General features: G+C 52.3%; 1 protein-coding gene across 19 annotated transcripts in view; it reads right to left on the bottom strand.

Moving 5' to 3' along the window:
- PTPRT (protein tyrosine phosphatase receptor type T) overlaps positions 1-13678 on the bottom strand; it is a 2174878-nt gene extending 2161200 nt beyond the window's left edge. For 10 of the 19 annotated variants that reach the window (XM_069652364.1, XM_069652360.1, XM_069652362.1 and 7 more), the window contains exon 1: positions 12540-13677. In XM_069652364.1, coding sequence (XP_069508465.1) covers positions 12540-12612 — 73 coding nt within the window. In that variant the 5' untranslated portion in view covers positions 12613-13677. Of the gene's footprint in view, positions 1-12539 lie in introns of all 19 variants that reach the window. The other 9 variants (XM_069652361.1, XM_069652358.1, XM_069652357.1 and 6 more) reach the window with 3 other exon arrangements.
- Positions 13679-13974: the final 296 nt, after the last annotated feature.

Consider the following 13974-nt stretch of genomic DNA (forward strand, 5'->3'; position numbering starts at 1 on the left):
GACGCACAACCCTATGAGACATCTCAGAGGCTTCCTTCCTAGTGCCATATTTGGGACAGACGGGTTTCGGCCAGGACTTAAGTCCAATCCTCCTAATAGCAAACGTCCTCTGTATAAACGGTCAGTGGCTGTTCCCCGGGGACACGCCATCTAAGTTACTTATTTAGCGGATCTGAGATTCGAATCGCTGTTACTCTGCGTGCTATTGCTTCCAAGCCCAGCTCGTTGCGCCTGTCCTATCCTCCGTTCATCTCAGAACAAGAAACCACAAGCTTCTGTTGGAGTTAAGAGAAGGATCCGTGGCAGCATTTAATCCAGCTGCTACTATTTAAGCAAACAATAAACGTCACGGAGGGAACTGCCACTCAAAAGCTATTAAAACGCCCCCGCTCTGTCCACACACGCACAGGCAGACTGTGAAAGGAGCCTGGCCAACACACACATGCACACTGCTCCGTGCGGTGCCAATAATGGGTGAATCAGGCGAGCTATGTCTGATCCAGCAACATCAACACTATGACTGGAGGGAAGACACGTGGGGAGGAGGGCAGTGCAGAGTGGGCATGGGAAATGAGCAATTCTGGAGGGAGCGCAGGGCAGAGGAGACCAAGTGGCACTGGCAAAAGCAAGCAAGAATAGACTAATAGCAACCAGAGGGGAAGAGAAGGCCAGCATGGAGGGCAGCAAGCAGAGGAGAGCAAGAAGGAAGTGCAAGCACTAAAAGTCCAGGAGCAAAACTATGGGTAGGGTGGCAAGTAGAAGGGTGGGGGATGGGCAGAAAGAGCAAGCACGAGTAGACTGATAGCAAGCTGAGGACAGAGGAAGCCAGAATAGAGGACTTCAAGTAGAGAGCAGAGACGGACAAACCAGAATAGCAAGCATTGAAAGCCCAGGAGCAAAACCATAGGCTAGGGGGCAGGAGGAAAGATTGGGGTGGTGGCACCGGGTGCAGGGGGTGCAGAGTGGCCAGGGAAATCAGCAATTTTGGAGGGAGAACAACCACAGGGCAGAGGAGACCAAGTCGAACTGGCAAGAACTAATAGGATGGAAGCAAAACCATGGGCGAGGGCAACTAGACGACGGGGACACAGAGAGAAAGCAAGCAAAGAGGAAGCCAGAATGGAGGGCAGCAAGCAGAGAGCAGAGGAGCAGTGGCGTTGCCAGGAAATTTAGGAGGGGCACAGAGACAGAAGTAGGGGGGCCACAGACACAAGTAGGGGCGGGGAGGGGGCGCCTATAAAAGGTCAATGTTGAAGTCAGAAGCACTTGTGAAGAGAATCTTTTGTGCACACCAATTATCGCACCTCACTGCACCTCCCCTCCCATCAGAATGTAGGCACTAAACCATTAAGTCACTAATGACCCATCATTAGCAGTTTAGTGTACTCCATTCCGATTGGAGGGGCTGCTCTTGGCTGCAGGGGAGACTTAACAGCTCTTAGTTGTTGTGTGACAGCATTGATTGTGGATCTGTGCTGTGCTGACGGACAGAACACTGCAGACAGTGCAGAGAAAGTAGTCTGGCTGAGCGAGCACAAGACGAGGGCCAGGATTTTGGAGGAGGGGCCCGTGCCACCCAACCCCCAGCCCTCCCCTTGTGACGCCACTGCAGAGGAGAACAAGCAGAAATAGCAAACACTAAGGGCCCGATTCATGGAATATTTGACGGTTTAAAGTGACTTTGCACTGCCAACACAAACCCTGATTCATGGAACCGTGCAAAGTGTATTTTTGCAGTGCAAAGTCCGGGCAAAGTCAGTGCATAGTCATTTGTGCAGTTCAAAATGACTTTGCCCGGACTTTGCACCACAAAAAATACACTTTGCACAGTTCCATGAATCAGGGTTTGTGTTGGCAGTGCAAAGTCACTTTTCAGCAGTGCAAAGTCACTTTGAACCGGGTAAATATTACATGAATCGGGCCCTTAAAGTCCAGGAGCAAAACTATGGCCAAGGGGGCAAGGAGAATTGTGGGGGATGGGCTTAGAGAACAAGCAAGAATAGACTGATAGCAAGCTGAGGGGGACAGAGTCAGAATAGAAGGAGAGTAAGCAGAGAGCAGAGGAGAACAAGATGGAATAGCAACCACTGAAACCCCAGGAGCAAAACCTTAGGCTGGGGGGTAGGGAGAAGGGCTGGCATGAAGAGCAAGCAATAGCAAGAAAGAAGCAAGAGAGAGGGTGCCAGAACAGAGGAGGCGAGAGCAGCGCAGGCAAAGCAGGAATAGCAAACACAAATAGCCCAAAAGCAAAACCATAGACCACGAGGTTAAGAGGAGGGGGGTCAGAATAGAGGGAGCAGAAGCGCAGAGCAGATGAGAGGGAGTAGGAATAGCATTAATATAGTGAGAGAGCAAACCATGGGCGAGAGGGAAAGGATAAGAGTGGGGAAGCACAGCGAGCAAGCAAGAATAGACTCAGAGCAAGCAGAGGAGATAGGACGCCAGACTAGAGGGAGAGCAAGCAGAGAGCAGGATACGCAACACAGGAATAGCAAGAACCAATAGCAAGCAGGGGGCCAGGGGAGCAATAGCAAGCAGTGTAGACAAAGCAGGAATGGCAAGCACTAACAAACACAGAGCAAACTATGGGCAAAAGGAAGTGGGGAGCAGACCCCAAAGAGCTTGCAAGATCAGAATGATGCGGGCGCATCATTTGGGGGTTGCCATGGGTCACTGCTGCAACCCGCTGTGGTCTCCCTTGCTACCCCTAAACAAATCAAAAATGTTTTTGTTTTCTTTTTTTTTTTTAAATGTAAGCTTCTGTGCTGTGGACAGCACCATGTGGCACTTTGTTTCTGGGGTGTCTGGTTTTGTTCAGGCCTCTTGAAAAAATAGTGGACTCCCAAGTGTAACACTTTGGGCAGTGGGCCTAAATAAGAAAGAATAGGAATGACAACTAATGTGCCTTTCTGGAATACAATACTACACATTAATGTATAGACTAATTAAAGGTTTACTTCAGGCACACTTCACGGGGTGAGTCACTGATTTAGTCTGTTCTTAAACACCTCAACTCAGCCTTTCATCCTTCTGAGGGTGATAAATGAGTACCAACACTGGTTGGGTGATAGTGTTTGTATAATAGTTTTATATAAAGTGCTTAAGCGTAAGTGCTGTAAGATAACACACCATTATCATTTGACCTTAGACGTCTGCTTGCATTCACAATAATTTGGTATGTGCCCATACACACTGATATTGATGATACATATGGTGAGCCATTCTTGTATGAAATGTATATCACGTTATACAGATATCGGAGCCATATTTCCGTAGTGTACTTTGGGCACAATGATATGTGATGCACTTCGTGTTTTGTCAAGGGGTGAACGGTCGTGTTCCATCACTTCCTGTGATATCACATCAGGGTGGGGTCAAATGGCATCACTTTCTGTGATGTCATCAGAGGTCAAGGGTTGTGTGATGTCAGTTCTGCTACCCGGGGCGTTTTGGTGAAATGACATCCCTGGAGTGATGGCAAGCAGAGGGCATTGAAGATAAAGAAGAGATAGCAAGTGCTAACAGCTCGAGAGAAAAACCAAGTGGAAGGGGTGGGAGCTCATGAAGCGCAAGCATGAGCAAGCAGACACCACAGGAGAGGAAGCCAGAATACAGCGAGAGCAAGCGTAGAGCAGGGTACGCAAAGTAGAACTAGAAAGCACTGGTAGGGGAAGAGTAAGGAATAGTACGTACAGAGCAGGGGGGGGATGTGCCACAAAAGAGGAACACGTTCAGAACAGGGCAGCGAGCGCAAGCACTAACAGGTGGGAAGGGAGGCCCGGACGTGAAAGCAATGCCAAGCAGAGGGCAGGGCACCGGAAGCAGGAAAAGAGGATCAGCGGAGAGTGGCCAAGAAAAGGTATGCAAGAAAAGGGACAGCGGAGGTGAAGTAGAGCAGAGCAAAGCAAGAATGGGGGGACATCATCGAGGGCAGAGAAGGTGATCGAACCAGAGGGGTAGAAACCAGCAAGCAGGGGAGAGGGGGTAGGAATAGCAAGCACAACTAATGGGAGACCAAACAATGGGAAGGGAGAAGGCTGCAGAGTGGCTAGGGAAGCACAGGCACACTTAGAAGGAGCGCCGAAAGAACCAGTGGGAGCAGGCCAGAATCGCAGATGGGCAAGTAATGCAGGCCGGGTCGGGTAAAGCTAGGCAGAGGCAGGAGGAAGGAAGCGGGGCAGAGCAAGAAGGAACAGAGTGGCCTCAAGTGGAGGGTACACGCCGGTGGACGGAGGTCCCACACTGTTTTATGGAGTACCCACAAGTTTTTCTTTTCACGGGGCACATTGATATGCCAATTTTTGGTCACGCCAGATTCATTTGGTATGTTAATGATTCACCCTGCTTTTTTTTAGGATTTGACCCCTGCGGGCAAAGGAGGACAGACATGTTAGCAGGAGACAGCACGCGGGGGTAAGAGACCATCAATCAGGGAAGCAGGAGGGTACAGGGGGGCGTTCAACTGTCCGTGAAAGCACAGGGCCCAGAGTCGGACCATGAATGAAGCATGTTTAACTGTCATTAACTTGCTCTCGGGTGCAGAGCAGTGTTGGGCAAGCGAGGGCGGGCACCCGCTGCAGTTCCCGGTGCACTGTTGGCGCATTTGCCGATGCTAGTCGCCGGTCATCTACACAAGCTGACATGCATAGGTTCAGCACTCCTGGATACTTTACCATATCACCCCTCCTCAACTCCTACCCCTCGCCTGCAAGCAAGGGAGGCGATGACACATAACACAGGTGAGATGTGATGGTAATGTCAAAGGCAGGGGAGTTGCTAGGTCTGGAAAAGAACCGGGGCTAAGCTGATGTCGGAACTGTGGGGACTGGGGGCTAACTAGCCTTTTGGCTGTAGCTCCTGAGATTCTATCCGGGGCTACAACCAAAAGATCAGGGGCTATAGCCCCCTTAGCCCCCCCCTAGTAACGCCCCTGGTCAAAGGATATGTGTACTGCGCAGCATCACCACCAGAGTGGTCCCCTGGTGATGGCAGAATTCAATAGCAAATAAAGTGATCAAGTTCAGGTGTGAATAGCTCCCTTTTCGCCCAGACCCAGAGCACTTTCTTCCTTTTTTGGGCGGGGGGGGGGCAGGGGCGGTGTTGGGGGCTGCTGAGATTGCGGACGCACACTAAGCCTCATTTCTTGGAGTGGAATGCCTTTAACGCCCCGCCCCCCACCCGCTCCCGTTTAGAAGCATCCTTCCAAGGCGCCCTCACTGTCCGTTTTTCTGGTAGCAGTCTATCTGGTGCCGAGGACACCGCTCCTTTTTCTGCGGGCACTGGACCTCGTAGTGATGTCGGTGGGTGGTATTAATGATCCCTACGGCTTCCAGGCTAACCCTTTACTGCCCGGATGAGCGCCGACCCATCGGATGCAGCACCCACTGCCCTGCTGTTCACCACTGCAAGCACACTGCCAGGTCACCTCCACCCAATTGAGCACTGTCTAGTCGCCGCTAACCCTGCCAGAACACACACACCTCGGCAGGGTTAAGGAGGCACTGTAACTGCACGGTCCCTTGATACAATGAAGGAGGCGCTGTAACCGCACTGCCTGCACACTCCCTCGATACAATGAAGGAGGCACTTTAACCGCACTGCAAGTATTCCCTCAGTAGAATAAAGGAAGCACTGTAACTGCACTGCCAGCACACTCCCTCGGTACATTGGAGGCGCTATAACCGCACTGCCACCACACTCCCTCAGTAGAATGAAGGAGGCACTCTAACCGCACGGTTAGTACACCCCCTCAGTAGAATAAAGGAAGCACTGTAACTGCACTTCCAGCACACTCCCTAGATACAATGAAGGAGATGTTTTAACCGCACTGCAAGCACACTCCCTCAGTAGAATAAAGGAAGCACTCTATTCGCACTGCCAGCACCCTCCCTCGATACAATGGAGGAGCTGTAACAGCACTGCCAGCACACCCCCTCAGTAGAATAAAGAAGGCACTGTAACTGCACTGCCAGCACACTCCCTCGATTCTATGAAGGAGGCGCTGTAACCGCACTGCCTGCACACTCCCTCAGTATTTTGCAAAGTGCACGGAGGTTCCACTGTCAGGACACCCCTCAGTCTCTAGGCACGCTGCCGAGCACTCCCACGACATCGCATTATTCAAGTCACTGCTAACACTGCAAACACGCACATTTCATCAGGTTCAAAGAGGCACTGGAACCTCACCGCCAGGACACTAACCCCAAAGTGTCCAGGAATCGCGGAGTCCCACTGCCCGAAGAGCTAGGGGGTGTCTAGGAGCAGCTGCAGCTCACTTTCAGGGCACCCTAATCACTGCCTGGACACGGCAACGCTACCAGAACACATCTCTAGGCGGGGGGCGAGTAGGCACTGCAACCGCACTGCCAAGAAATCCACCACAGCAGTGTCAAGAAGGCACTACACACGCCCTGCCAGATGACACACTAGTAGATTCTGAGGCACACTGCCGGCCCGGAACAGCCCAGCAGTGTTTAGGCATTGCTGCATCTCACTGCTAGAAAATAATGTACAGGAGGGCCTGGATCCATTTAGACCCCACTGTCAGGACACACAATGGAACACTGTCTAGGAAGCAATGCAAGTGCACTGTCAGGACACTTACCCCAGCAGTGCCCAGTCACCACTACCCAAGCAACCCTGCAAGAACACCTAGGGCCCGATCCATGGAATTAATTGCACAGTAAACAGGGACTTTGTGCGTCAAACCGTGCGCAAACCCCTGTTTGTCGATTCATGTAATCGACTGTGCAGGACTTTTTTGTGCTTTGCGGATACTTCACACAAGCTTGGCAAGTCTCTGCGAGCAGCAGAGTGCCTTACGCAAGACACCTGCAGAGTGTGGGTGTGACCTGCACATAGACCGCAGTAGGGGGTGGACATTTTCAAAATTGGGAAGAACAAGGGAAAATGTGGCTGTTCCGAGGGACGGACGGCCAGCTGGGTGCAATTGCATGCCCACAAGTGCGCAGGTAAAATTGTATTAATGTATTTCACAGCGCAACCTCACGTCAGGGAAATAACCACGTAAAGCTTTTGATGTTAGCAGAACCCGATGGCAAAAGTACAGACACTTGCGCATAGGAATAACTGTGCAGAGGTAATATTGCATGTTGGATTTAGGGGTTCAGGCATGCAGTTGAGGTTCCGATAGAAGTCAGGGCTGCATAGTGGGGTGCAGGAATGGTTTACCAATGTTTGCATGCATATTTATCTGGAAATTACTACTTTTATGATGCGTGGTACGCAAGTTGTGGGGGTCCAGGGAATAGTTATGTGCGACCCTACGCAGTGTCAGTACTGCCTTGGTTGCGGGGGACCCCACATGCAGGATTACAGGCCTGCATGAGTTTGCACACGAGGATTGTGCACAGGTAGGCATTAGTGGCATTATCTGCTTTGCGGGGGTGCCTGTTGCGGTCGTTCCAGCCATGACTTGCGTATAGGCTTACTTTGCGGGGACAATTCCATGAATGTGTGGAGCATGCTGAAAAGGCTCGCACAGATTTGTTCAAGGCGCGCAGGCTTTGCGGGATCTATGCGCACTTTTCCATGAATTGGACCCTTAGCATTGTCAATGAGAAAGGAAACTGTAAACACACTGCCAGGGCACGCATCCAGCAGTGTCAAGGGGGATCTGCAATAGCAATGCCAGGAAGCCCAATGCCAGAACACACCACAGCAGACACTGGGCATTGCTGTAGCCCAATTCTAGGAACGAAGGGCCAGCAGTGTCTGGCACCATTCCAGTGTCACAGTCAGAGCACAATCTGGAGCAGTGTCAAGGAAGTACAACAACCCAATTGACATAACGCCCACCCCAGTAACGTCTAGTCACTATTATATGTAATGGAATGTTATAAAATGTATTGGAATGGAATGTACAGTAGTCTTCTATAAGGCACATCTGCCCTGTTGGTGACCTCGATACCCAGCCCTGGTATGACATACACTGCAACAATGTTAAGGAGTCACTGCTAATGCGCGCCCCCAGTACTGTCTCCACATCACTACAACCAACCTTGGAAAAACACAAAGGAACCGCTGAAACCACACTGACAGGGCCCACCTTGCGACAGTGTATGGGCATCATTGGTGCCCCTATGCCAGGGTACAGATAATCCAGCAGTGCCCTAGACCCACTTATAGGAAACAGATGGCTGCAGTGGCTGGCACCAGCGCAGACCCGCTGCCAGGACATGCACTCCAGCAGTGGCTGAATAGGGTTGCAGCCCCCACCGCGTCTGGTTAGAAGAAGTCTTTATTCCAAGGCATACTTCGTATCAGTCTCGAGAAAGCACTATACCCTCACTCACAAGACCCGGGACTGGACATACACTCTAGCAGTGTCTGTGCAGAGCAAAAATACTGCACCACTGCCGGAAAACATAAAAGCTTCTGAGCACTAGTGTGATACCAGACGCGGCACAAATAGGCCAGTATAATCTGAGGATCTCCTTCCAGGAACCAGTGGCGTATGGAGCGAACAGGCAGCAACTTCCCCCCCACCCCCCACAGGCTCTTTTAAGAGCCAGAACAGGACAATGAGTGTGCCGAGCAGCAGCATGGTGTTCCTGCCCAGCCCCCTCATTGTCCTGGTAGCAAGGCACCATTCCCCCTTAGAGCTCCAGACAGCAGAGTGGCTCTCCCAGGGAACTGACACGTTGCTCTGTGTCAAAAGAGCATTACAATGGGACCTAGTAGGCACTGATGGGAGGGAGGTTGGTCTATTAGCAGGGACTTTTGTCCCTTAAGAAATGTGACTGGGGGGCCAGGGGGTGTCACATTAATCTGCATGATGCTATTGTAACTTTGAATGCAGGATGGGGAGAATAACACTGAAGCCATACTCGTATTGCTCAACATATTCTACGGCAATGCATATAGTGTAACGTTAGTTTATTATGATACGCCAGTTTATTATGCAATGTGGTTTGCTTCCAAGGCATTGCTACAAATAAAGTATTATTTACGTACATAAAATGAAAAGAAAAACCTTAATAAATATGTATATCAACTAAACCTGTGAAGATGTGTTCAGTTACTTGAGTTGTCCACATCCCAGTTTTACCATTTAGCCAAAGTGTGTGATCCTGGGAAAATCATTTAATCGCACTGTGTCTTATGCACCGCTTTGTAAGTGATTCACTTCATAGCTTATGTTAATATTGGCATTTAGGTATTTTGCACCACAAAGTTATTTCCCACTTGGCTTACTCATGGCAGCTTATTCTAAAGTCACTTCCATGGTGCCTCCAAGTATCCAAGACTAATAATAGATCCTTGCAATGTCCGTTTCTGTGAAATCACTTCAGTTGGTGCAATCCATATGCACATTTGGAGGTTGGCATGTATGGGATGTGTTATTATTTGGCTAGACTGGCTTTTGGGGGTAGCCAGTCTAGCCGTTTCTTACTGTGGCATGTCTTTTCTTCTGGGCATCCTGTCTGGGACAGCAGTGTTGCTGTGTGCTCCTGCTTGACCTGCTTGCCTGTAGCAAGAGCGGTCTGGCGCAGAACACGGACAGCAGTGTGGCCGTATGCTTCTGTTCTGCAACCTCCATGCACAATGGGTGGCATAGCAGGAGCGAACTCTCTGTCCCACTCCAGGTGGTTGACTGCACTGCAGGCCCAATAAAGAGCGGAGCCAGATGCAGAGCAGGAGCACACAGCTCCATATCGCACTCTTGTCCGAATGTTGCAGGGAGAGTGTACTGAGGGGTGAGCGGGGGCAGGATCGATTGTGTGTCAGTTTAGCATTAATTTTCTAAATCGAATTTCGGCAGACAAGTAGCAGGACTTTGGGGCTCATTCCAAGTCAGGTGGTCCAGTAAAAAAGTGCCGGTATCCGTGGATACCGGCCAGTGGCGGAACAACGCCAAATACTCTCATGAGGTGCTAAGGGACTCCATGAATAGGGATCAACATCTCTCCGCCGGCACCCGTACTTCGGCGGCAATGCGGCTGGACCGGGTGCCGGAAACGGTATCCCCATTTGCAGGTATCCTGGCAGCTCTACCACCAGGATACCAGCAGGATCGGAATGAGGCCCTTTGTTCGTGTCTCCCCCCATCCCCGCTTGCTCCCATGCACTCTTGTAATGGACACTACCCTGCTAGGACCCACAGCACAGCTGGGCCGGAGCAGCCCCCTATCCCGCCTGGAGAGGCTCCTAACCTTCCGCCCACTAACTCCACTCGGCAGTGCAGACATACCTAGCGGGGCGAGCCGGTTGATAGAATAAAGGGCCGGCCAGAGCCTCTGCACGCAGGCGTCGTATCAGGGCTGAAGCCCGCTCTGCCTGGGGCGCTCGCGCTATACGAGCTTTAGAACATTACGTGTCACTAAGACTATGCCGGGAAAGCGGCTGCCAGGGCACAGCCCCCCTGGGGATTAGTAGTGGCAGAGTCTGACAAGTGCGCCGCCGCTATGCTCGGCATTCGGGGGGCGGTGTACCCTGGCAAGCACGGGGCACCCTTGATGGCCAAAATCGGCTCCAAGGGAGGAAATCCTCGCGTCTAGTAAGAGCGGATGGGGGACAACTGTGTGCTATAAAAAATCTCCCCTAATATGCATTGCATAGAGGAAGCGACGTATGCGCGTGCAAACGAGACCCGGCTCCATGAAAGGGATTGCGGTGGTCAGTGGAGCCGAGCACATCCCACAAGGGTCTGACTACTCCAGCCAATAAGTGCCTCGAAGCGATTCCGCAAGCAGAGCTACGCTATAAACGTTGCCCATACGCATGGTCCATGGATCAGAAATCGCGGAACCTCTCCTAGATGGTCCGTATTTGCTGAGTTTCTGGCACTGAAAGTGGAGCGCAGCTTCAAGTCTCGGCTGCATGATTATGGAAAACCCGTGTGATTCTGCTCAAATCCCAATACCTCGCCGGGACTATGTTGGACGCAATTGTTATCTTGATATGTACAATCACAAGCACTCGTGCTGTCTGGTACTTTCACGAGTAGACGTCCACCCAGCTCCATCAAATGGGGGTGGAGGGGTCTGTAATCTAGCCCCGAATGGACACGTCTCGCCTGTTGCAGCGCCTGCGTCAGCGCCCACATCTACAAGACATATTCCCCACAGTGAGCTTTATTGTTCCTTTCATTCTATACAGCGCTATATCAAATGATTAAAATCGATACATACACGGTTCTCATCAGACTCGCAGGTCATGTTCCTTTCAACGTGTGAGTTCACGGTGGACCATGAGTTTCTACCTCAAAGACCCTGATATTCCAAACGAGGTCCGTTCTTAGTTCTTGAAGCAGTTCTCGGAAGTGTGCTGTGAGGTTAACAATGCACTCGTGCATTCATTCATTCACTCGCCCGTCCTATGTTGTGCCTAAACAGAGTTCTCCCTAGATTTGTGAGATCCCCTTTCATTTTGTCAAGCACTTTTTAAAAGTTGGGCATCCATTCCGTGAAAAGCAGACAGGAGGGTTCATCCCTGGGCAGGGAGGGGGGTAAACACTCACAGCCCCTCTGCCTCTTCCCTTGCGCACGGATGCGGGCATCAAACAATCGACACAGCACCCGTCAGGGAAAAGACATGGCAGGGGCACGATTCCCCGTGTCCACAGCGTTTGAAGCGGGTGGAGGGGGAATCAATGCGCTCTAGAAATCCTATTGAAATGGCAGGCACTCGTACCAAGATCAAATACGCAAACTCAGTGGAAGTGTTGGAGCGGCCTTCCCGGAAGAGCCTGCAGTGGAAGCCACGGGGAGGGACTGGGCGATCAGCAGACTAGGGACTGGGAGGCGAGTGGCGGCTGCAGCCCCCTTACGAGAGTGGAGTGCTGAAGACAGCGCCGCGAGGCTCAACACGGGGCGCTGTGAAGAAGGGGCGCGGGGAAGGCGCCGATCCAGGCAAGCAAGCACAGCCGAGCGCTGTCCGGGGAGTGCAAGTGCTGGACGGGCGCCTGCACTCCAGCTGGCGGCGCTGCTTGCGATTCTGTATAGAATTTCGTTCTTCGTGCAGGCTGCCAAGGAGCTGGTTATTACGCCTGTAGAATGTGTGTTCATATGGATGTATAATTGTAGTTCTTCAGGGACCATGGGGATTAACCCAGAAACAATTACACAAGAAACCGGGTTCATGTGCGGTACATAGATGAATTGGAAGTAAGCAATTGTGTAGTCGGTGGGTAGAGAGAGAAGGGGTGGAGGGGCTGGAGGGCGGGAGGGGTCTGGGGGGGGGGGGGTAAATGAGAGTAGTTCAAGGGGACTGGATATGTGCAGGGTGGTATATACAATGCAGTTGTGTACAGGTTGAAGGTAGTGGCAAAGTAAAATTAACTATGTTATTGCACTTTCACCAGTCCGTTCCGCCTATACTTAAGACTCCAGGAACGCTCCAACCGCGTTCGTACACCTCCCTCCATGTTCGTCCCTTAAAGTTATTTTTCGAACTCGTAGGGAGAGCAATTACCCCCCCACATCCCCCATCCCCCTCAGACCAATAACTAAAGATGGGTTCTTTCTTGGGTTGGCAGTGGGTGCCACACGCGCCAGATGCCACGCAGCTGCACTCACCTGCGAAGCCCTGCGCCAGAGCGCTCTGCAGCAGCTGCAAGAGGAGGAAGGCGACGCTCCCCGTCCCAGGCATGTCCGGGGTTCACATCCCCTGCCCCAGGGCGCCCGTGAAGCCCCTGGTCCGCGAACCTCTGAAGTGTCCGGCCAACGTTGTCATCAGAGACCCCGGCAGCGAGGTAGCCAGATATTCCAACCCGCGCTCGAAGTCCACTGCAAGAAACGAGGAGCAGAGTGGGATCCAAGCACAAAGTGTGCTCCACAGCTGAGGAGCGAAAGGCGGAGACGTGCAGAGAAACAGCAGTGCCAGCCTGGAGACGACGGTCCTCCAAAAAACGATGACCGGAGAGGGGACCACAGGAAAATCCGTGAGAAGCAGCTGTGTGGAGTGCACGCGAAGTCCGAGGAGAGAGCGGGGTCCTGGACTGGCGCCGCCCGCCCCCGCGCCTCAGACGAGGTGCCCGCGCTGACAGACGCGGGAAGAGTTGCGTAGAGAAGAGGATAACTCCATGCGCACCTCGCACGCGGCAGGGGAAGGGACTCGGGCCAGCGTGCCGTCCTCAGAAGAGGGGAGATGTCTGCGAGAGGAAGGATGCCGGCTTTAGGAGAGGAGCACACCCAGGACAGGAGGAGAGAGCTGCCACTGTGTGGGGGGAGGGACCCCGGACCAGAGATCCAACCACAGCCGACTGCCCTCCTCACATAAGGAGCTTGCACTGGCTGAGGAGGAGAGAGGCACCGGCAGGATCAGCGAGGACAGCGGAGCTTGTGCCGAAGGGGGGACCCAGAGCAGGACGCCGTTGTTCACTGTGCCCAAAGAGCAGGAGCTCGAGCCGAGCGGGTATGGGAGAGCAGAGGATCACCGGCCGTGCTCGCCGAGGTGAGGAGCGCAGGGACCGAGAAGCGGATGGTTCCCCTGAGCCCTAGCGCCTGCCCGCTCCTCTTACTTCTCGCCTGTCCCCGGCAATGAAAGGAGACTTCTGTATTCCCTCAGCCGGGCTCCTCCCCCTCCCCACGTGCTGCCTCTCGCACTCTCCACAGAAGAGATCCGCGGCAACTGCCTCCGAAAGTGAGGCTTTGCACATACTACAGGACACGTGCATGCAAGGGAGAGATGCGGGAACAAGGCAGACTCTTCGCTGTCGCATCAGTGGAGAAATGCAAGCGCCTGCTCCTGTGGGGAAGGACACATATATGTCTGTAATAGTCTAGCGCTTGCTAGCGCTGCTTCGTAGCGTTGCACACGGCAAGGATTGTTATTACCCATGTTAACGGTGAATTGACCTCCACTGCTTTGGCACGGCCACGATTCCAACCTTTTAATAGCAGCAGTGACCTCTGACTCTTTGAGCTACCTGTTGGTCAAGGATGTGTGTGTGTGTGATGTTTTTCCCCCTTAAGGGACAGGAGGGTGAGAGAGGCAACCAAAAAAGAAACA

This window comes from Ambystoma mexicanum, chromosome 3p (genome assembly GCF_040938575.1).
Source record: "Ambystoma mexicanum isolate Mex_15411 chromosome 3p, UKY_AmexF1_1, whole genome shotgun sequence".
In the NCBI taxonomy this organism is placed as follows: Eukaryota; Metazoa; Chordata; class Amphibia; order Caudata; family Ambystomatidae; genus Ambystoma; species Ambystoma mexicanum.